Raw genomic sequence first — 24,200 nt, 5'->3', positions numbered from 1 at the left:
TCATACCAAATTTGGTATGCATCCCACTATACAAGTTGCCAGGAGAGCTACATGTTTTAGGCGGATAGATAGATAGATAGATAGATAGATAGATAGATAGATAGATAGATAGATAGATAGATAGATAGATAGATAGATAGATAGATAGATAGATAGATAGATATGGTCAAACTCGGCGAAGTTCGCTAAGAAATGCTTCGCATTTATTAAGTGAACAGATTTTGAAACTTCAAAGCGGGCCATAAGAAGGATAGGCAACGAAAGCATAAAAAACTGCCCGAATCTTCCCAAGGGGGAACTCGAGTAAGTGCGCCACAGTGTGGTTGCGTAATTGGGTATGATTTGGGAATGCCTAATTGTTATTTTGTCTTTATTATTCCTATTTATCGAATGAACGAGAAGCGTGGCCTTCAACTAGTGGTGAGATGCTGATGTTGGGTTGTGTCCCACAACCCGTTGAAGGTACTGTTGCTTTCATCGCATCTACTCGGGTCAAGCAAAGCGCCAATTGTCAAGCGAAAGCAAAAACAAACAAACAAAAGACATCCTTCATTGAATTCCTAACGTCCGATCCAGTGCCTACCTATGCGAGGTGGTCAGGGAACGGTTTGGCAGCGCGAGCAGTTAGTTTGTTTTTGCTATAGCAGACGCTGCCTGCGTCGGCCTTGCGATAAGAGAAAAGGGGGGGGGGGAGGAACAGTTGACATGGGACGCGGGCATGCGCAGTGGGGTGTCGACACCACCGCCAACGCCTGATTTGCGAGTAGGTGCGATTAAAAAATGTTCCGCATTTAAAAAGGGGCATCACCTGATTGCCAGTGGCATATTTAGCGAGCATGTGAAATTTTATATCAATACTTGTCGCCGCTTCTGAAAGAGTACGTTAAAATTGATATATACCACCTACTCTACTATACCCACCTGAACGTTTTTAGCAACTGCAACTGCGAATAAGTGGCCAAGAATATTAAGAAAAATAAACAGAAGGCTACATTGCTACTGTCTCCGTCTTAGTAGCGGTATAACAAAAATTAAGACGTGTCCTTAAAGAAGTAGGATTTGTGGGGTTTAACGTCCCAAAACCACTATTTGATTATGAAAGACGCCGTAGTGGAGGGCTCCGGAAATTTTGACCCCCTGGGGTTCTTTAACGTACACCCAAATCTGAGTACACGTGCCTACAACATTTCCGCCTCCATCGGAAATGCAGCCGCCGCAGCCGGGATTTGAATCCGCGACCTGCGGGTCAGCAGCCGAGTACCTTAGCCACTAGACCACCGCGGCGGGGCTGTCCTTAAAGAAGTAGCTGAATGTTTACGGTACACTGGTATAACAGAACTTGCACAATGAGAGAAAGCGGTGATATACAGCCATAAGTGCGCATAAGTGCGTCGCTGATTGGACTCAGAATTCGAGCTAGCGTCGCCATCCCGCGCCATGCTAAAGAGTCATTGAACACCACAGCCGAACTAGAGGAAAACGCAAGTGCGGCCTGTAAACAGGCCGCAATTTCTCGGGGTGAGTGTGAGCACAGACGTCGCGTCACCAAGCATATCTTTTTTTTTGGTATGGATGATGGAATGAGTGAGACTTACGCTTGAGCTATGGTCGCCACCTAACGTATAGTGCTTAGGTGCTGACAAAATTGCGCTTTTCTCATTGGAAATGCGCGCAATGGGACGGACGCGTAGCAACGACACGTTGCAGGAGCGAATCGCTGAAGCCACAGTAATGATGTGTTACTTCGCTTTACCGCTCTCTTTACCACCCCGCCGACCAAAAGCACTTTGAGAGGAAGCGGGAGATATAAAAGGTGCACTTGTAAAGCCTCGTTCACATCGAAGGCGGGGTGGCCAAAGCGGCGAGGCGGCAACACGGGAAGCGGCGAAAACCTCTTCGCCAGGCGGCGAAAACGGGAAAAAACCGGGCGGCATGGCCGATTGCTCTCGGAGCAGCTTTTTGCCGCCTGCCGCGGCTCGCCGCTTTGCCGCAGCCAATCGCAACACCTTGCGGTGGTGGCGCTGATGTATTCTTGAAGTAAACATCCGGTAGAGATTATTCTAAATGGCGTCAACCATGTCCGAGGAAACAGCCTTCTCCACGGAGCTCTTAATCGATGCTATTAAGCACTACCCAGTGCTTTTTGACAAATGTCATCCGCGATACAAGTGGAGTACAAAAAGGAGCTGTGGATGAAAATAGCAAAGGACTTAGGAGTTACCGGTAAGTGCACAGCCCGTCGTTCATACTCTGTAAACAGAAATAAGCCGAAATGGCAGTAAATGACCTTGTCCTCTAGCGCACACCAAGATGGGAGTTTGAAAAAACCCGTCTCTGGGAGTAAAAAATTTACTCCCCATCAGAAGGGGGTTTTCGCATGGTGTCAGGGGGGTTTTTATTTACATCCATAGGGGAACTTTTTCAGGTCAGTATGGGAGTACATTTTTTGCATCGACCGAGAAAAAAAATTACGTCAGCAGCCGTACCATGCGCAAGCGTAACTTTAATTGCATTACATTTAATACGCACAACAATGATTACAGTACACAAACATTATCACAACGTTCACGTAATATCACAACACTCGCACTCACCACAGCTTGCCACACGCAGTACACACCTACCATATAGTCACCGAGTATATATAGGCACCACATTCTGACCTTCTGTAGCCCAGGTGAAGCCTTTTTTTTTCTAATAATTAAGCAATAAATACGCACGGCGTAAGTATGACCTTGCGGTAGTCTGATGTAAGCACTTCAACACACATGCCTTTTATCCTAATCCTGCCTAATATTTACTATTTTTTTACTATAACGAAAAAGTTTTATCAGTTGACGCTCTGTCGTACAGGCTGAACGCATCAGCAGTGCTGTTTGTGGACCCGGAAAATGCACTGAATCATACACAAAGTGCGCGCGGTTTTGAATGGACACATTAACGAGGCACATTCAGCAGCTCCAGCGATGAACCGAGGTAGACCGCCGCTACCGCGTTCGACGACTATAGCCTCACTCACGAGTACGGCACGGTGATTCGATGAATGACAGCTGGCGATCACAAAATGCTTGCTGATGTGCAGTTTACGTCTTGTTTTTCCCATGCACAGAAATAGGTGTCCGCTATCTACGCAGTTTAAGCTACGGAGCGATAGACTTAAACGAATGAGACGGTTCGCAGTCGCTGTTCCCGTTGCTCGCATGCATTGCATGTATAGATGCCGGCTTGATACCGACGGCATAGCGAGGCCTTCCTACCGCTTAGATGTTGCAGCCGGTGAAATACCGGTGACACTCCGAGAAGCCACTATAGGAGGAGACGGGGCGAGCGCGTCGCCGGCGCAACTCTCAGACCGGTTGCCGGCCAGCCTGCCGTAGTCGAGTGAAGCCTACTTCGAACCGCTTCGAAGTTTTACGGTGCAATCGCTGACGATCGTACTCCGCCTCGTTCGGCGCTCGCCTTGTAGTTAGTCATTGACAGCTGCGGTCGCAAGGCGCAGTAGACTGTTATACATCCCAGCAGCCTTCATTTTTTGTGAAACACATTCTTTGCATCGCCGGTGGTCGGTGCTAGCTCGTAGCGCTTGCCGCGGTGGCCAGCGGACAGTGCGAGTTCGATACGATGCCGGCTTAATACCGACGGCATAGCGAGGCCTTCTTACCACTTAGATGTTACAGCCGGTGAAATACCGGTGACACTCCGAGAAGCCACTGTTGGCAGAGACGGGGCGAGCGCGTCGCCGGCGCAACTCTCAGACCGGTCGCCGGCCAGCCTGCCGTAGTCGAGCGAAGCCTACTTCAGACCACTTCGAAGTTTCTGATGGTGAAACTGCAGGAGCAGCCGCTGACGATCGTAACAGCTTGCTTTTGCTACCATTAAGTTATTCTTCGAAGTTTTTTGTTACTCGGCCCTTTGAAGCGTGGCATTCAGGACGTTTCGTTGAGGAATCGGACTGATGTGCAGCGTGGTTTAAGGTGCGAAATATATTGAAATGTTCCCAGTAAATACCAACCGGTCGTGTCTATTCTTCGCTGCACTTATAATTTCGTTGCCTGTTGACAGATGCTTACACGGTTAGCCACACAAATCACATGTGTTTCACACCGACGTGCAAACATATGCCCGTACAGACACATACACACACACACACACACACACGCACACACACACACACACACACACACACACACACACACACACACACACACACACACACACACACACACACACACGTCACGCCCAAAGAGGGTTTTTAAAGCTCCTATAGGGAGTTTGTAACCACGTGACCTGAAACTCCCTGGGGATTTTAACAAGGTCATGTCGTTCATAAACTCTGTGATTAAGGAGGGGGCGTTTTACGATGACATGTGCCGAGTTCACTCCCTACCAGGGAGTAAATAATTGGGGCAGGGGAGTTTTGTGGGCTCATGTGCTGGAGAAACTCCCATCTCGGCTAACTTTTGTTTACAGTGTAGCATCAGAAAATTTTCAACTCCGCTCTGGTCAGACACACAAACGCGCTCAAGGAAGTGTAGATGTCGTGAGCATTCAAGCTCGTTGTTTCGCTCGTCAAGAAACCAATATCTATGCAGTTCCATGCACTCTCTCGGTACGCTACATGTGCGACTGGCTGAGCGTAAGCGATACTCAGCTTAAAAACAAATTTCTATTGTCTCTTCGTAGCGTGCGTTTCAACAGCCTGTAAGAGATATTTCGATATGAGTACGCGGAAAGCGTCTCCACGAAATTCGAAAGCTTTGTGGAGTTCCGCGTTTTATTGGGCAATCACTGCGTTTTCGCGAGAAAAATTTAAAATCGGCGTTAAAAATCATGCAAGTTCGGCACAGTCGCCATATTTGGCGGCTTGCTCATGGCGTCAGTCCGTAGGCACAGCAGAAAATTTCATGGCTCGCTGCAGCTTATTCTAATCTTGCCTCAATACGGCTTAGAACGCTGAATCTACCAACACCCCTTTCTGCAATTTATGACAGTTGAGCAGTCTGTGCAACACTCACACACGTGAATGTGCAAAAAGATGTATGTGGTGCCGTTTTCTACCACTTTTCATGTAAATTCAGAGATAATACAGCTCGCCTACAATTTATTATTATTAGTTTTCTTGAGTGAGATTGCCAAATCACTCCAGTTTTTGCACGAAAAAAAAAAGATGCTGTGCAATATGCTGTGCAATATGTACAGTTGTGCTCAATTTGAGTAGTGACACATTGACCACCGTCGAAGGGGCCGCAAGCCTGAACTGGTAATTATTATACTGGTTTCAATAATACCAGTATGCTTGAACAAACTTTGCTATGTCAGCCCTGCTTTGCATGTGCACTTTGAGCACGGATTGCATTTGCAACTTATTGAGTCCAACTGCATACATCTGGTAAAAGCAATTCGAACATTGTTAGAGTAAATATGAAAAACGAATTTATTTTCTCTTGATGCAGGTCAGAATGTTACAAGGAAGAAGGCACGGGCCAGGGTGAAGTTGAAGCGACATAAATACAGCGACACTCTTGAAGTCGACACAGAAGACCTCGAGAGGTGCGGCAGCAGCACGTCAGACATTAGCAGTCGTCAGGCAGAAACCACCGACAGTCCTGAAACGTAATAATGGTTTCATATGAGATATTGGCTGACATTTATAAGTAGAGCAATAAGTATTGCCTCGTATGTAAGTTTGTAAGGCACTCCCAGCTAATTATTTTGGAAATTAATCATGCAGGCAACAAGAGACTGATGTCCTTGAAACAGAAGGAGAGGAGGCAAATACAAGGCAAGAACATTGTAGTTGCCGCTGCACATGGTGTGTTCCAACTTATAGAGGATGTCTTTACTAATTTAGGTTTTTTACAGTGCACCAAGGCCCAGGAAGTGTCGTCGAGGGTAAAAAAACCGAAAGACGTAAGTTGTGATTTATTACAGTGCAGAACATTATGAAAACACACATCTCCTCATTTGCAGGATTTTCAATGAAGCAGCTACATCTTTGGATGGGGCAGCGGCATGTTTAGACCATCTAAAAACAGCACGCGAAGACCGAGAACAACAAAAAGACGTCCTGTACCATTTTGGACTCACGATAGTTGGGATGCTTCCCACGCTGCCTTTAGACGACCAGTTAGACACAATGCATGAGGTGCAAAATTTGGTTTACCATAAAGTAAAAGAGGTTAGAAATTGCAAAAAATTGGAGTAATTGGAGTGCAAATAAAGCCTGATTTTGCCCCGTTTCCACACAAGTTGTGCTTTCATAATAAAACTTTGTTTGCTGACATTAATTCGGATGGTGTCGCCTGTTTCTTAAAGTTAATTTGTTTTTCTCTTATATTTGTGTAGATATGTTCGCACATTTTAATACATACATAGATAGTTTGAAGTGATTTTTCATCTGGTAGCCAATCATGATGAAGGCAGTGAAACGGCAACATTAGAAAATAGCTCTTCATTTGTATTATGCTGTTTACCTTTGTTGTGTAGTATTGTTGTGCCGTGATGCTGTTCATGCTACAGAGATATGTTAAGAAGGCGTAAACTTACTTGACTGGTTACCATCTGCAGTCTGTCACATGTTTCACCTGCCATGGCACTGTATTATGAAATGCCGGCGCAGCTTATCACGAATGGCATGAGCGTGTCTGCAAAAGGTATTTCAACAAGGTTGTGATACTGAGGCAAAGCGATTTCTTAATGTGCTTTCAAATATGACTATACCTGAGATGCATGCGAAATAAAACATGTACCTAAGCCATGTTTACCTTGCCGAGTTCCCACCTGTGCCGGCTAATGCAGTCAGTGCACCGTTAACTACACCCTTAGTTCTCCAGCTCCTATCTGTACGGTTGCCTCGCCAGTCTTCACTGTCTGTGGTGCCTGGAGGACAGTACATATTTCGTGATGCAGGCGACTCCTTCAGAAGAAGGTTGTGCAAAGCCACACAGGCAGACACAATTTTCGTTATGTTCTCTTCTTTTGCTTTAAATGGCCGACGAAGAATTCCCCACTTCTGGGCGAGTATACCAAAAGAATTTTCGACTACTCTTCGAGCCCTGCTCAACCTATAATAAAATATCCTTTCTTGGTGGCGCTCCTCAAATTGGCTGGTTGCACCGCTTTGTATAGAGGAGGACTGGGCCGTGGAAACTGTGGTGTTTCCAGTGAGAACAGGCTGAAGACCTGTAAGAAAGTACGTGTTTTGGAATGAAGCTAAAGTGCTATAAGTACAAAGCACCACTTGTGTGCATGCATTAGTGAAACTAGTTGCACCCAATTATTTGCAGTTCTGCTCTAATACTGATATCTGAAACACAGAATTTATATTCAACTGCATAGCTCCTCTGATGCTTCTTATAATATTAGCTTGACCTATAAAACATTAAAGCTGTGCAGAAACCTCTGTCCAAACAAGCATATTTGAGGCACTATTATGCATATCAATTGTAAGTACTTTAATTCTAGGTTGTCAGTAGTGCTGGTGCAATAACAAAAGAACCCTCATTTATAAGGTATGCACTTACATATATGTTGACGAAATGAATGTGCGGTGAATATGCAGTATGAAGCAAGCAAATTTGTCAAGTGATCAAGTTATGCTGAACTGAAATATTGGTTCAACAATGTCAAGGCCACGGCTATACTATAATTGAAATGTATCTTTATGATATCTCCACTTACTTATCTTAGAATATGGCCTCATCAAGTATGTATTTAGAAGAAATGCCTCGTCACCAACAAAAAATTACGGCATGTTGCCAATACCATCAAGAAAGGCGTCTGGTGGAATTCCAAGAGTGCCATTGGTCACCATGGGTTGCAGCTTGCTTCGGCTGAATATGCCTCCATCTGACTTACTTCCGTTTTGACCAATCTCCACATACAGAAAGCTGGAGTGCAAAAAAATAAATATAAATGTTAGCATTGATGTTTTACAGGCACCTTTCATTGGGATTCCACCTTACATTTTGAACCAAATGTCATGCCGTATAGCTTAATGCGATAAACACTAGTCCGAACAAACATTTCTGGGCATCTGTCCAATTTAAGCATATTGTTTACCATACAACGATGGTACAGCAAAGAATATTTTTCCTAAAGAATTAATTGTTTGACTACAATAAATTGTCTGACTAATTGGTAATGCCTTATCTGCCCAGGTATATTAGCGAGAACAGACAGAAAGACACAAGAAATGGGATGAACACACCTGCATGTCCTCGTGCTCTTTCTTGTGTCTGTGATTTTGCTCTAATTACCGTACATTATTAATTACAGCCAGTTACTGCCTTTCCTTGACCATAACTTGTTCATCACTGCCAAGCTATGTGGAGTTTCGCATGAGTGTGAATTGAGATTTTTATGTAAACTGTTAGAACGACTCTTTGTTTTGATGAAGGATCTATTTTCAGCAAGTAGACCTACACCACTCTACTGAGGGAATTGAAAGATGTAAAGAATAACTGTGCAATAGTAATAACATACAGCTGAGCTAGTTGATAAATATTCATTCAAAAAGTAGGGCATAGTGTCGTCACTTCTTTTGTTAGTGTTTGCATGCCCTGCATTTTAGAAAGTGCCTTGATACAAGCAGGTGACGTGAAATATAATCATATGTAGCACAGAACTATGCTGACAGGTAGCTCAGCCTTTAATTGGAAATGCGCACAGCATTTTCTATGAACAGGGCTGCGTTCTCAAACAATAATCACTCACATACAAAACCACATCAGCAGATACATACCAGTAGTTTGCATCACTGATTGCCATCAATGACTTGCTGAATGAGCCCTTGTAATTTTTGTCTCGGATTCCTGAGTTTGCTGGTCACTCCACAAACACATGTTTGCCATCTATAGCACCCACGCAGTGTGGCATATCCCACTTCTCTTCAAATTCTCTCGCAACCTGCAATGAGGTCATAAAAAACAACGTTAACCTTAAAGGATTTCGAAGCGAATGGTTACATTAACAATAATAATAAGGTTTCATTGATACTGATATATACTAATAAGTGGCGCACATATTCATGTGCAGTGTAATTAGTGTAGGCCAGCTGTTAGAAACAGTTGTCACATAAAGTATCAACTGACAGGTTACCTTTGACCATTCATTCTGTGTCGATGGAAGTGCCACGTATGTGGGGCCAAGTACATTCATAATTGCCTGGCATACTTCACAAGCGATGACACAGGCCGTGTATCTACCCGTCAGAAAATTGAACGATGATAATCGAAGCGTCTCTCCTGCCGCCAAGAATCTAATAAAAACATTGGTAATTTTAAAACTGCTTTGAAACAACCTTATTAAGTGGCTTTGCATGGTGAAAATAACAAATAATTTATGTGAGTGACGTAAAAACAAGCAGTTCAACGCACGAAATTTGTCTATATGAACCCTTGCCTGATTGCTAGAGCTAGCCGGTGTTCTGCAGGGATTGCCTTTCGATAGTTGGTGTCATTCTTTTTGATCCTTGGCCTGAGCATTTCCAAGAGTGTGTCGAAGCAGCTCGGGGACATCCTCAAATATCTGCGGAATAAACACACGTGCCAGGCAATTTGAACAACACGCACAACTCAGTGCTTACAGTGGCAGACATCACTAAAGAAACGTGAACTCTCATTAGTTCCTAATGGGTACTCACTCTTTGTAGTATTAACCATCGCGAGACCGAAGGAGCGGCAACATAATGTCAGCATGCCGCATAGTATCTCGCTGCTGCAATGCTGGACGGACCCACCAGCGACGTTGGCAGCGCGAGACAGACGTGCGATTTTCTCTGCGATTCGGCGTGTGGTGCGACGATGCGACTGCCGGAGTGGTGACGTTTCGCGACGTTTCGTGACGTATCCTCGCGTCGCACCGCCGCATAGCCAGTGCGGCGAGCATCAAACCGGCCAGATATTTTCGTCGCAGCATCGCACCACTGCATGGCAGCAGCCAATCACAGCGCGAGCATACGAGTGGTGTCACGATGCTAGTGGCGCCATTTCCCTGTCGCCGCTCCCATCACCCATGTTTCAAGGCTCCAGGCGAGTCGATGGACGGTACGAGCGTGGATTGCTGACATCGCCGACTGCGGCGGCGTGACAAACATCGCATACGTTTGTTTCCCTGGTGACGTGATGTTATTCCGCATTGAATAAAGTGATGCTTGAAGTGCGCCTTTTCTGCACGACAACACCCGTTTTGAAACCGCTATCCAGATCGGATATTGTGAGCAGCGATGCAAGGTCATTTCGCAGGTAAACACAGCTACCGGCGTGTCTGCGCTGGCTCGCTTCGCTTCCACCTTTGCTCTTCACATCGATGGCATCGATAAAGTAATAATGTATGCTAACGCATTACATACGAGTGCAATGCTAGATAGTGTTGTCAAAAACAAGCGCTTCACGATGAGCTCGCGTGTGAACGGCGTAGGCGACGCCCGGCGCCCGCGATGCTAGGCCTACCTGTCGGAGTCGTGAATAATCAGCTGTTGCCGTGGTTAGGACGTGTTTGTCGTTCACAAATGCGATTTATTATTTATTTTGGGGGGGGGGGGAACAACACGTGGCTGTGTAATGTTTGTTTTGAGCCTCATTACGAGGATACCAAGTCGTTCGACCCTGCATGCCGAGGCACCGCAGGGGGGTGGAGCCTGCCGCTGATAGCTTGTTCGCCCCCGTGTGTCCCAAAACGTTGCGTGCGGCACGCCGCACCATGCGGCGCCGCACGCCGCATCGCACGGAAAATCGCACGTCTGTCTCGCGCTTTACCCGCTTCCAGCGTTTCATAATGCGACTATAATGAAGCGACCGTTAGAACGGAAAGTATATCGTCCTCTTCGTCCAAACTTGTCATGGCAGATGTCGTTACAAAGCAAAACTGGCGACACCGCTGAGTCAGAAAAGGCGCGAGAACTGCGCAGCTGACTCAATGTTAGACAGGCGCCCTAATGTGGAGAGTAAAGGAGTCACACGACGAAAAGTCCCAAAGGGTGCCATAAGATGGCAAGACACGGCGAGATGTCCCGCCTCTTTGGCCGCGCGGGCGGCCAAGCAATCCGTGTGGTCTGAACAGGGGCACGCACTCGCCGCGTTGAGAAACACGCTTTGCCGCTTCGCCGCCCCGCCTTCGGTGTGAACCATGGCGCAGGGGAAAGCGGCGAAGCGGGATTTCCGAAGCGGCGAGTGCGTGAACGTGTTCAGACCGCATGCCTCTTTTCTCTGGCCACACGGCAGAAGAGGCGGCCATCTCGCGATTTTGCGCACGTGTCGCTATGACGTGTCAGTGCTTGCCGAAAGGAGGTATCTGCGTGCCACCTGTGGCGTTCCCTTTACTGTGACCGAATGCATTTTCAGGTGTGTACAAACATTAATTACGGTAGATTTCTTTCTAATTAAAACAATTGACTTTTTAGCCAGTAGAAATGAGCGGTCGAGTCAAATGAACAAATTAAAGTCCTCACTACTAATAGTCCACCGCCACTTTGGAATTTCTGAAAAGCGACCAATGGTAATCACCGCGGAGCAATTAAATATGGCTAATTCAGCACGTTGAATCGAAACCGACGTGTGAAACAGCATATATATATATATATATATATATATATATATATATATATATATATATATATATATATATATATATATAGTCAAAAGTTCGACGTAAGTACGTCTGGTCAGGTGTCATGTTGACGATGTAGTGTGGTCACTGACCATGACAAGGAAAAAAAACAGACGTTTCGGGATTCATACAGGTTCCTTGTAGCAGACGACAGTCTCCATGTCTAAAAAAGCGACACACGACTCTTGCAACATACAACCCCTGCCTGCTTAGTGTGAACAAGGAACCTTTACGGATCCCGAAACATGTACCGCATCTACACATTCTCAAAGAGCACATCTATTTGGGTGCACGTTAAAGAACCCCAGGTGGTCCAAATTTCCGGAGCCCTCCACTACGGCGTCTCTCATAATCATATAGTGGTTTTGGGACGTTAAACACAACATATCAATCAAAGAGCACATCTACCGTTCATTTCGAAAACGCCTATAATGACGACAGTTTTCCTCGCATTGGGAGACATTGATAAGGGAGCGTCGCTAAGTGACCATATGGTAGGAAAGCGTTGGCACAAAACGTAGTATCAAGATTTACGGTTGACCACGGTCAGGGAAACTGTGTTGCAATTACGGACGTTTTCCAAGTGAATGGTAGATGTGTTGTTTGGCGCATCACTTTCGGTTTCGCCTGCTAAATTAGCCATATTTCATCGCTCTGCGGTGATTACGAGTGGTCACTTTTTATGTTTATAGCAAATGTTGAGCTGTCCATGGCTTCTACGGTTAGGTGATTTATTGCGTAAGCGAAGTAACCAATGAGCTTTGAAGTGAGCGATCACGCCCTGGATCCCGTATATTTCGTTATGTTTAATGATGGCTATAAGATGTGTTTTCGTAAAAACAAGAAAAAAAGTAGAGAATTGCGAAACCATGGGCTTACTTTTGCTCGCAGTCTTGCAGGCTTTGTGCGGCTTTCACTCCACTTGGAGGCCGCTTTTCCCGAACAAAGTATAAGTCATATGTCCGAGTTAACCGAACGGCCACACTACAACAGCTAGAGCACCGTAATTTGCGAGCATCTTTAGATGCAACACTCATTATATTCATTTAATTGTCACGGTAATGTGAAGCACATTTCTGATAAGCTAACCTTCATTAACATCGCAGGAGTGAACCATATTCATCACATGATAAAAATGAAGCGCTCTTCACAAGTGGAAGTTTTACCAACTCTTTACATCTTTTTTTACATCCGCAACGCAGGTGCAGCTTATTTCGCAACTTCTACGCTAAATACATTCTGTTCGTATGTTTTTGGACCACGTTTTAAGAGAGAGCAACGCTAAATTTTGTAATCACAACAAAAGCACGTGATCTGATGCTAAGGTATTTAACAGCCGATTATCACACACGTGATTTTTTAATTAGATTATACTTGTTCTTTACCTCTATTTAAGTTCATGGTCTTACACCAACTACATTTCCAACAAACATAAACGTCATGCACCCATTGTACAGCGTTTTGTTTTAAAAGTTGTAGATGACACATAGATAATGAAAGACCTCAATCGCTACTTTCAAATCGTCTCTATTGTCTGGTTAACGAATTCCTGTTAACGAATTCATGCTTAGAAAGCATCAAAATAATATCGCTTGATCACATCATGACTTTATGGAGAAAACTGTTTAAACTAAAATGCGAAATAGTTGCAGACTCCTTCGTCTTCAAGCTGTCGCTCTCGTTATCATGCGCCCTCTTGGACCTTGGACCTGGTCTTCTGTGCCGTTTTTTTTCCGGTTTGCGTGACCCGCGTCCTAGCCTCGGCGCCTTAGGGGAAGCGAAGTCCTGCGAGGCCACCGTCAAGAATACCGCCGATTCTCGTGGCAAGTTATCGATCTGTGCATGCATGTCATTCCGCAGATTTCAAGTGCTTGAGGTGCCCGGCTTGTCATCCATTCATGATTCTTATACCAAATGATCACGCTAACAGTAAAGCGCTCAGTACAGGTCATAACAAGCCTTGCAAAGCTCGAACCTGGGAAACGACCGTGCAGGTGAAGCAGCCCGAACTGCTCATGATGAGGCTCCTTGTGTAGCTATACCATTATCAAGAACGGACGCCACTGCATGGTTTCGATCACTTGCACGAGAACTGACACTCGCTCAGTGGAATTCACTGGCATTCACCAACGTCCGCCTTCATAATTTGGACCCACACCTACAGCTGCGTCTTCCATCAGGAATAACCAGAGCAGAGGAGACGCTTTTGTGCCGTCTGTGGATTCGGGTGGCCTTTACGAATGCTTATTCCTTTCGAATCGGAATGGCCAGAAGCCCGATATGTGACAACTGTGGCTGCGCAGAGACTTTCTGCCATCTTCTCGGCGGCCCCGCCGCGGTGATCAAGTGGCTAAGGTACTCGGCTGCTGACCCGCAGGTCGCGGGTTCAAATCCCGGCTGCGGCGGCTGCATTTCCGATGGAGGCCGAAATGTTGTAGGCCCGTGTACTCAGATTTGGGTGCACGTTAAAGAACCCCAGGTGGTCGAAATTTCCGGAGCCCTCCACTACGGCGTCTATCATAATCATATGGTGGTTTTGGGACGTTAAACCCCACAAATCTAATCTAATCCATCTTCTCTGCGAGTGTCCCCACTTCAGCGTGCCAAGAAAAGAACTGTCGAAAGCTTCAGATAGAATAGGCAATCGCCAATTGTCGGAAGAAAGGGTATTAGAACACTGGCCGAGACCGTCCTCTGCACGCAAGGCATTGAGAGCGTTGTTGCGCTTTCTGCGGTCAAGTGGTCTTAGAGACAGACTGTAAACACCGTCGTGGATCGTATAATGACCTTCTATCTCCTTTTTTTACAACGTCTCTTTTCTCTCATCCTTTATCCCCCTTTATTCCCTTCCCCAGTACAGGGTAGCCAGCTCCATGGTCTGAGAACTGGCTAACCTCCCTGTCTTTCCTCATTCATTCCTCCTACTCCTCCTCCTCGAACCTGGGTTAAAGGAACCGAACAAGACCTAAATTTATATAATTGACAGAAACCATAGAGTAATATAAAAGGCGAAGAGAGGACACTTCTATGGGCCCCTGTGGCTGATTTGGTTTCGCAGCGCACCAAGCGGGTGTGGCGAAACTTTGCAGCCTTAGAGATGGCAGACCGCAAGAAATGTCTCGATGGCATACTTTAGTTTTTTTTTCTTTTTTTAGGAGGGGGGGCATCGTTTGCATGCATCGATGAGCTTCGTGTAAGCTGCACCGCTAGAGCGGCAAGCACACGATGCCAATGTGTGTTCATGCACACAATATAATTAAAACTTGAGAATTATTTGAGGAGCGAAAAGTTTTATTTTCAAGTGATATTCTTGGCAAGCAAATGCCCGCTTTGTTCATGTTTGACAAACGAGGCACAAAGAGAGGTTAAGTGCACTGCGATACGCGAAAATACAGGTGCCATATTATGATTATAAATTACACACAAGAAATAAACAAATAGGCAAATATATAACGAGAACTGCAGCTTAATAAAACTGCATTTAACGCACACGACTACTCATACAGTGCATAACGCGACACGACAGCCTCAGCACTTACCTCATGCATGAACTGGAACAAAAAAAAAAAAAAATGTTGGCTACGTTTTCCTTCCCACCTTCGCACTAATTTTATCTTGCACACTTTACATCGCTCTTTCACGAAAAACAGCCACAGGCAGTTGCCGCAGCAAAAAAAAAAGCAATTTTATGTGTCATGTAAGCCGTTAACGAGGCAGGAGTGGTTACTCAAAGTTACGTCCTAGCTTTAGCTAGCAAACATTTTTTTAGATTCAGTGCTTCAAGCAATTTACGAACGGCACAGACAACGATACTGAGCATAGCTGCACTTTTCACAAAAGCTCATCCATGCAGTGAATTCTAATACATGCAGCACCTGAACAAAAACCTAACAACGCGAGCGGCGACTCAATTTCTTGAGCCAAGAATTTTCTCGCAAACGTGCTGCGAAGCGTTCCTGACAGTTTTCTTTCGTGTGAAGCAGTCCACGAAAACAGCACGCGAAGTGAAGAGCCCAAAAATGATCTTTGCGCGGAACAGTACATTGCCAGAAACGTTAGGTTAAGGCTTCAATGACAAATGCAGTACGCACTTAACATATAGTATTGATGGCGTTCGTACATACCAACCATCAGCCAAGCTTAGAGGCAGACGAAAACCACGACGAACGCCGGGCACTTTATAGCACATCTTTTGCGACACATCCCTGCTGCTGCCCGTACATACTTCTTCATTGCCGGAAATGCTCACGAACCTGGAGCGTGACAACGTTGCCGTCGCGTCGACGCCATGTGCACTCCTCTCGCGTCCGATTTATGCCTGATCCCAGCTTGACGTTATCGCACCGTACAATCGCAGACGATAAAGACAGATTCAGGCCACTATCGCATACGCAAGAACACGTATAGACGTATGATGCACTACAAAATGTGCTGTAGTAAATAACTAGTGCGTGTGTTTCTTTGAAGCAGTAAGTGATGTGTTGCCATCTTACGGCTGGGCTGAAGCTAAGTAGCTCAGCCGATTTTTGGCCCGTGGGACCACTCTTTTCGTTTTAAATAAGGAACATTTCTTAGTGAACTTCGGTGACTTAGAGCGTATCTATCTATCTATCTATCTATCTATCTATCTATCTATCTATCTATCTATCTATCTATCTATCTATCTATCTATCTATCTATCTATCTATCTATCTATCTATCTATCTATCTATCTATCTATCTATCTATCTATCTATCTATCTATCTATCTATCTATCTATCTATCTATCTATCTATCTATCTATCTATCTAGCCGCTTACGTTTGGGGGCCCTCGTGGTCACCCCCTTAATTTGGCATAAGCCAAAAGTAGCATAGGAGGGTAAGATTGTTTGACGAATATGCCCCGCTGGTCAGGAAATGAATATTGTCACAATCCCATCGCGTACGTCGTCAAACACTTCCCGCCAGATAGTGGCGCATACCCATGGGCCGGTATGTGCCGCTGGTATACGGGTGTGTGCCTCAGGTGATTGACACTGAATATTTACGGGAACGACGAGAACACACATGGGCAATTTGAACGAGCAAGCGTTATGAAATACCCGACATCGGTAGCGTCGACCCGACGAATGTAAGGAATAAATGTTAGTGTCCTAGCTGGAATCAAACCCAAGTATTCTGCGTGGCAATGAAGCATTTTACCACAGAGATACGACCGGTTTCGGAACTAGTTTTCAAATAGACGCTCATCTTCGTGAAACGTCAATAGTTGTTGCAGTGGTGCCTACGCAATTTTATAAACATTACATATGTACTCCTTTGATACAGCCATCACGTCCGGTTAACGTCTATTGGGGTTAGTTGCACTGCGCTGAAGTTGATTTATGGAGCAGTGACCAGGGTCAGTATCCTCGCGAGCATAAGCGCTCCACCGCAGTTACTGGTATTGCTAATACGCGTGTTCCAGTTGGCATCGTTGCGCAAGTGCAAACAACTGGTTATATAAAAATCTGCAACTCTTCAACATATGTCTGTGCGTGCAACATTTGCACATATAATTAGCGTTATTTCATGACGTGTCGCTCAACAAAAAACTGCGACACAGTCACCTTCCCTCCGCATGCTTCGCATAACGTTGATTCCCAGGTACCTGGAATCGGCCGATTTCTTTGTGTTACTCTATTCAGAAACAGTGAAGAAAAGATTGCATACTTAAAATTGCTCGAATGTTACAAATACACGAGACTGACACTTGCGGAGCGCAAGAGAGGGCACCACACATCGAGTGAGCTCAGGTTCCTGAAAAAAAAATTAAAATAGCGCCATTTGCGTCAATGTGCAGGCTCCTCTCACCTCGCGTGCATAGCTTTCGTGAAGGTAACACAAACGCCATATTGTTTGTCAACTTTCGCGAGTGTGCGCTCCACGAGGAGACGCCACCGGCATTCCATTTCAGCATACCTGACGCACGGCCGCACCCTGAACACATGGCGCAGCAGTGGGTGAGCTGCCCAAGCATCTGGCACATCCTGGTTCAAAGTGTCAGCGTGCTTTCGCATTCGTAGTTTCCTGGTGGACACTCTAGAGGCGCTGCTATGGTTGCTGGGAGAGTAGGTAGAGGCGAAGGGTGGTGGTGGTGGTAATGGTTAGAAGAGGAGAAAGGCACCTAATTTCTGCAGCCCCGTCGGGAGCATGGCGCAGTGCGGTTGGCGCGCGGAGCAAGAATACTTTAAGGGAGCGAACGCCGGGCCTATCCGCTGCCCGATAATCTGCTTCGCTGGGAGCTTGGGAGATGGCGCTAGAAACTTTGCCCCGGTAAAAGGGGCTTTACCCCGGCTTCTCCCCCCCCCCCCTCCCGTCTCGGTGTAGGAAAGCCCCGTGATGTAAGAAAGTAGCGGTGCTTACTTACCGTCACGACAACACCCTCGCCGCATCGGCAACCTCCTCCCTTGTCACCCTCGCGGCGCCGCTCTACGCGTGTCGCGTGGTTGATATCGCGCGATTACCTGCTGGTTTTCTCGTATTTGGAAACCGTCGCTCACGTGCCGGATGTGCTTTGCGGAATTCACAAGCAGCCCGCCACGGTCCTCAGTCCAGCGAGCCATCTATCGGCATACGATAGTCTTTCCACACAGACGATAGTCTTTCGTGTGGAGAGAGTGAGCAAGACATTTATTCGATGTTCTGCGCAAGAAAATTGGTTGTTGCTTTTTATGGCGAACAGACTGCCGTCAAAAGTTATGTTGGTGAGGCTTTCGCGTTCTCTAACATCCTCTGATTTGACCATTCTTACTACAATCAGGTGTTCCAGTCGCTGCACTTGCGTGCACATTCTATCACCGAAGTCTTGCTGTGAGAGGCTGCTGGCTGTTCCAATGGCGTGCGTGATGGTGATATTTATTTACTTCGCTAGCTGAAGACCTGCTTGTTGGCGGTATATGACCTTGTAGCCGTCGAACTGTAGGGGTGGCATATAGACTTGCGACGGTGCAATTACTGTTTCCGCGCTTACGTTTCTTCCTTGCGTGACTTTCTTTCTGGTGCCATGTTTTCACCGGAAATTTTCGTGTCTTTTCTACCTCACGTGTTCGAAACGTTTTCATGTTCAATTGCTGTGACGCTGCGCGTGTCATACCGTCAGTATAGCCTTCGGTCGCGTTCATATGCACGGTGTCGTCCGTGCATATGGTGTCGTTGTCATTCATATGCATGCCGTCCAGCTGGTCACTGGGCGTTTCGGTTGTTTCGTCTTCTTGGCTCATCTTGGAAACTAGTGGCCACGGGTCTGGCGCTGGTGCAGTTTTTCCAGGAGCACTCGAACGTCAGGAGCACGCGCCGTCCTAACCACACGTCCTCCTATGGCCTTCCTTTCGGCGTTAGGTTTCAAGGCGGGCGTGAAGCCTCGCAAAAGTCTGAAAACAGGAGACTCAATCAGTAGTGGCTAGTGTCCTCCAATACCTATCATGTCGCCTGTTACGCAGATGCCAAAATGAGGTCTCTCAGTAGCCGTGATTTTAGTTGAGAAACGCGAGAAGAGGGGCCCATGGGAAGCACACCTGCACAACCCAGACCCCCAGTGGCGTTTTCCTCAGCCAGGTTTTTAAAGACTCATCATTTTCACTGGTATAGCGCACCACGACAAGGACACACACAAAGGAGAGATTCACACACACACAGCGCTAACTTGCAACTAATGTTTTATTTGCGATCACACACGCTGTTTATACAACAGGAGACGGATAAAACATGGATAATGTCTGCTCCCGAAAAGTTGCAAGGAATGTGCAAAAAGGTCAATGCAGAGAGTAGCGGGAAACAGGTTTGTAAGATTAAGCACCGGGAGAAATTTGTGAATTGTTGTTGTGGTATTGTCTATAGCACTCCTTTGACTTGCGGTTGCGAATACATAGGCCAATCTGGAAGGTGTGTGAATGAAAGACTAAAGGAGCACAAGTACAATGTAGAAAGAGCTATATGTGGTCATTTGGCCCTTCACTGTCAGAGGTGCGGTTGCGTCCCTATGTTCCAAAACACACGTATACTCTTTAAGGCCCGTGACAGAACCACACGTGAAATTATTGAAGCTTTTGAAATAGACAAAATGAAAGAAAAATGTGTGAGTGTGGCTTCCATAGCATTATCATCTAAAGAAAAGAAGTATCTGGAATTTTCGCTTTGACGGGCTGGAGTAGATTGTCGCTATCGGTGATGACACGTGCATGGGCTGTGCTGTATTCTTGACGTGACATTATCCATGTTTTATCCGTCTCCTGTTGTATAAACAGCGTGTGTGATCGCAAATAAAACATTAGTTGCAAGTTAGCGCTGTGTGTGTGTGAATCTCTCCTTTGTGTGTGTCCTTGTCGTGGTGCGCTATACCAGTGAAAATGATGAATCCCAACCAACTAGCCCGGCAACGTGCCTTAGCAAAGTTCATTTCTTGTACATCGGGCATTCCTTTATGGTACAGCACAGAACCATGCCGAATCATCCCGCTGATCGCGACGGCGGCCTGCAGAGCTCGGACACTTGGGTTCTACATCCGACACAAGGTGCTCCCTCCTGAAGTATTGGCACTGTTTGGATACTGTTTGCCTTCCTCCAACCATGGTGTTCGTATTTGCAAAGTTATGCGATCCGAATGGCAGAGGCAAACTCGAATGTACAGAAATCATCTCAGGCTCATTCTGGGACCAAGCTCAAGCTTCAACGACTGGCGCGATTACTCGCTACTAGCTGAACGGACAACCGAATTTCTCTGGCGGCAAGTTCTGCCGGGGCTGAGGACGCAAGTACAAAAGAAGCCCCCCGCACCATCGAATCCTCTTCACGTCATCGGTGATGTGAACCTGCCCGACAAAGTGCGACAGGTACTCAAGTGTGGACCAAAGTTCGCCGTCGAGCCGCGAAAATCTAGCCCCGAACTTCTAGGGATGGTTCGGAATGTCTCAAAACAAGTACCTGAAGGTGACGTTGACAGGTGTGTATCTGAAGGTGTCGACGTTCTCATGCGTGTCCGTCCTACGGGTGTCAGATATGCTATTCAGGAGACCATTAGGCACTTGAAGGACAATTCGCTCGCGCTACTACCAGCCGATAAAGACGGTGGCTTTGCGGTTATGCGTAAGTCATTGTATCGAGCGAAGGCGTCGGAGGCCGTCAATTCTGTTTTTGATACTCATAACAATATTTCGTTACAAAAAGTGCGAACTGCCGCGAAGAAGCTATGCAAAAGCTTTAATCTTGAAGGCCTGGTTAGATCAATTGAGAAGACAAAAAAAGTGGATCTTGATATCTTTTTCACGGCAAAGACGCATAAAGTTGAATGCCCTTTCAGAGTGATCATCTCGGAGAATGAATCGTGGCAAAAGTGTATCGCGTTATTTCTACAAAAGCATTTGAAGTTGATATCTCTGGACGACCCCTTTTTGGTGAAACAGTCGGAACAAGTACTAGACTTTCTTGCAGGCAAGGAAAACGCAGACCTTTTAGCTTTTTCGATCGACGTTAAGGACCTTTATTACACCCTCCCTCAGGCAGAGTTGATGGCGTGTGTATCGGAAGGTATAGACAGAGTAGGAGCGGTTGATTTTCAAAATACTGCCGGTGTGTCGAGTGATCAGTTTTTAGAGCTCCTTTACTTTTATCTTAACTCGACCTATGCGACATGGAATGGAAACACTGTAAAACAAAAGAACGGGATATGTATTGGTTCCTGCATAGCCCCGTACCTGAGCGACCTGTTTTTAGCAAAACGTAACAAGGTCCTTGACGAACGTATGAAGCACAGTGACGTTATTGCTGTTTTTAGATATGTAGATGACTACCTGATCGTTGCCAATAATGATCATAACAATTTTGACGCAGTTGTCACTGAAACTCTAACCATGTTTTTGACAGTGTTATCTCCCTTGGTGCTGACGCATGAAGTACCACATGACAATTTCATAAAATTTCTTGACCTCGGGCTGTATTTTTCGCCAGCAAGAGTATGCTGGAGCTATGAACCGCGAGGGAATAAACCGGTTCTTCCGTTCACGTCCGCTCATTCGAAATTGGTAAAGCGTGCGGTGATAAAATCCTGTTTTCAGAATTCACTGATGAAGTCGTGCCACCACAAACTTGATGAGAGCTTGTGGGCTCAAGCAAAACGTTTATTAAACTCTGGCTACCCCTCGCACTTCTTGTTGACCGCTGTCGCCGAATCTATAAGCAGGAAAGGAAGGGCAAACGGCAAAGACCAGGCAACCGCCACTAAGGCAGGCAAGGTTGCTGTAGTGCCTTACATGCATGCCATTTCGCATAACTTGCGAAGGATAGCAAGGAAGGCGGGTGCGGATGTAGTGTTTTCTGCTCCCGAAAAGTTGCAAGGAATGTGCAAAAAGGTCAATGCAGAGAGTAGCGGGAAACAGGTTTGTAAGATTAAGCACCGGGAGAAATTTGTGAATTGTTGTTGTGGTATTGTCTATAGCACTCCTTTGACTTGCGGTTGCGAATACATAGGCCAATCTGGAAGGTGTGTGAATGAAAGACTAAAGGAGCACAAGTACAATGTAGAAAGAGCTATATGTGGTCATTTGGCCCTTCACTGTCAGAGGTGCGGTTGCGTCCCTATGTTCCAAAACACACGTATACTCTTTAAGGCCCGTGACAGAACCACACGTGAAATTATTGAAGCTTTTGAAATAGACAAAATGAAAGAAAAATGTGTGAGTGTGGCTTCCATAGCATTATCATCTAAAGAAAAGAAGTATCTGGAATTTTCGCTTTGACGGGCTGGAGTAGATTGTCGCTATCGGTGATGACACGTGCATGGGCTGTGCTGTATTCTCGACGTGACATTATCCATGTTTTATCCGTCTCCTGTTGTATAAACAGCGTGTGTGATCGCAAATAAAACATTAGTTGCAAGTTAGCGCTGTGTGTGTGTGAATCTCTCCTTTGTGTGTGTCCTTGTCGTGGTGCGCTATACCAGTGAAAATGATGAATCCCAACCAACTAGCCCGGCAACGTGCCTTAGCAAAATTTTTAAAGACGATAGTCTTTCTTGGGGACCTTCCACGCAAAAACTTTGGTCTGTCTGTCTGTCTGTCTGTCTGTCTGTCTGTCTGTCTGTCTGTCTGTCTGTCTGTCTGTACGTTTGTCTGTTTGTCCACCGTTACCGCGATCCGGGTGCTCTAAGCAGCACCCTCCGATACCCCGAATGGTCGACCCCATTCGCAGCGCCCGCCAATGTTGCTCAAGAATGAGTGTTCATACGTGTGTGATTTTGAATTAAAAAGCAATAATCGCATGTCTGAGGCACCATAACAACACATATATATTCTGTATGTTCTTCTTTTACACACTGCACGAACCATGCAACGCTTGCAAGGAACGGGTAATGTTTCCAACGATTTGCTAAAACGAGACGGTGGTGGCACCTACCCGTCGCCTTGAGTTCTTCACCTTATCACCTCTGAGACGGGCGAGCACGCCCATCTCTGGGCCACGTGCTTTGTTTTCCGAAAAAAACTGCCAGATGGCGCTCATGTCTCACGTGTTGCGTGACTTGATGCGCTCGTTCGCCTCCGCTGCGTGCTCGAGGCACTCTAACGCAGCGCCTCCGGAATACAATTCACCGATTTTCTTGAACATCAAATAAATGTTTTGTTTAGTCTCTCAACACGCAAGACTATCGTCTTTCGACGACTTTTTTCAGATTACATTCACATACGGTGCCAATTTTTACCCCCTCTCTCTCTTTTCTTTTTCAACGCTGATTTGATCTGCTCTCCCAGTTCACCACTATACGCCTTCCAAAACTCACACATTGCCAGAACCTGCATTGGTCATTTTCCCTCACTATTTCTTTAATTTAACTATCTAACTTATATGTGGTAAGTTTTTTTTAATCTTCGAAATTTAGACAAAAATCAGTCGAAGCAATTTCGCCTGCAGAGCGATGATACTCGAAATCTTTCAGACTGTTCTCGGCTTCTATTAATTTTTTTGCAACTCATTTAGCCTGTGCCTTTCCATGTGTACCTCTCAGTGGGTAGAAGCCACAGTAATTATCACTGTCATCATTCCTACCTGGTTGCCATGTTGGTGAGTTCAGCAGCAGTTACCGAATCCTTCCTTTTTGTTTTAGATCGGTTTACCACCTCAAAAGAGCCCAACGAAAACCAGTCTGCAACTCAATTATCAATCTCAGTTGTAACAGAGCAGCGAGAACTGCTCGATGACTCTTGCCTTTGATGCGCCCGCCATCGCAGGAATAGGTGAACTCGACGTATTGCCTTATATGTTATGATATCGCTGAAAACGGTACTCTTTCATATTCACGTGCTCAGTGCGTGTGCTGGGCGCTAGGCCGTCTAATGGCGCAAGCTACAGACAGGCAGCTTTCCACACCCCCTGTTGTAGAGGAGAATTTATTCCGAAACAGACAGCGCCATGGTGCAAACATTGCTCACACCCGGCGATACTCAATCATGATGAGGACACGCACGCACTGCAACACAGAGAACACATCAGAGTCATGGGAGTCCCTGTTGCGTGCCTACGAGCCAGAAGATTAATGCCGGCTCATCCAGCGTGCGGTGTCGCATGGTATCGAGACCTAAGTCT

General features: G+C 46.0%; 2 protein-coding genes across 3 annotated transcripts; one reads left to right on the top strand and one right to left on the bottom strand.

Annotated features, from left to right (window-relative positions):
- The first annotated feature begins 2,087 nt into the window (after window positions 1–2,087).
- Window positions 2,088–6,153, top strand: LOC142777488 (uncharacterized). The gene is made up of 5 exons (XM_075881957.1): window positions 2,088–2,223; window positions 5,454–5,613; window positions 5,732–5,782; window positions 5,863–5,910; window positions 5,971–6,153. Exons 1-4 carry the CDS (start codon window positions 2,151–2,153, stop codon window positions 5,894–5,896), a joined length of 318 nt encoding a protein of 105 aa, XP_075738072.1. The 5' UTR covers window positions 2,088–2,150; the 3' UTR covers window positions 5,897–5,910; window positions 5,971–6,153.
- LOC142777487 (uncharacterized) lies at window positions 5,416–15,931 on the bottom strand. Of its 2 annotated transcripts, none has more exons than XM_075881956.1 (7): window positions 15,732–15,931; window positions 9,403–9,528; window positions 8,744–8,907; window positions 7,765–7,889; window positions 6,765–7,182; window positions 6,547–6,644; window positions 5,416–5,606 (listed from the first exon to the last, which is right to left on the bottom strand). In XM_075881956.1, the coding sequence occupies exons 3-6, from the start codon at window positions 8,767–8,769 to the stop codon at window positions 6,581–6,583; spliced, it is 633 nt and encodes a 210-aa protein (XP_075738071.1). In that variant the 5' UTR covers window positions 8,770–8,907; window positions 9,403–9,528; window positions 15,732–15,931; the 3' UTR covers window positions 5,416–5,606; window positions 6,547–6,580. The 2 variants fall into 2 exon arrangements, with proteins under 2 accessions (XP_075738071.1, XP_075738070.1); XM_075881955.1 differs by lacking the exon at window positions 15,732–15,931 and adding an exon at window positions 9,644–9,951.
- Between the last annotated feature and the right edge of the window lie 8,269 nt (window positions 15,932–24,200).

This window comes from Rhipicephalus microplus, chromosome X (genome assembly GCF_043290135.1).
Source record: "Rhipicephalus microplus isolate Deutch F79 chromosome X, USDA_Rmic, whole genome shotgun sequence".
NCBI classification, from domain to species: Eukaryota; Metazoa; Arthropoda; class Arachnida; order Ixodida; family Ixodidae; genus Rhipicephalus; species Rhipicephalus microplus.
This window is presented reverse-complemented; position numbering and strand designations above follow the sequence as displayed.

Coding starts and splice junctions, on each gene's coding strand:
- LOC142777488 (XM_075881957.1), top strand. CDS start 2,151: ATGTCATCCGCGATACAAGTGGAGTACAAAAAGGAGCTGTGGATGAAA. Junction 2,224..5,453: donor AAAGGACTTAGGAGTTACCG/GTAAGTGCACAG, acceptor CTCTTGATGCAG/GTCAGAATGTTACAAGGAAG. Junction 5,614..5,731: donor ACCACCGACAGTCCTGAAAC/GTAATAATGGTT, acceptor TTAATCATGCAG/GCAACAAGAGACTGATGTCC.
- LOC142777487 (XM_075881956.1), bottom strand. CDS start 8,769: ATGGCAATCAGTGATGCAAACTACTG. Junction 7,890..8,743: donor ATCAGTGATGCAAACTACTG/GTATGTATCTGC, acceptor TTTGCACTCCAG/CTTTCTGTATGTGGAGATTG. Junction 6,645..6,764: donor ACAGGTGGGAACTCGGCAAG/GTAAACATGGCT, acceptor TACCTTTTGCAG/ACACGCTCATGCCATTCGTG.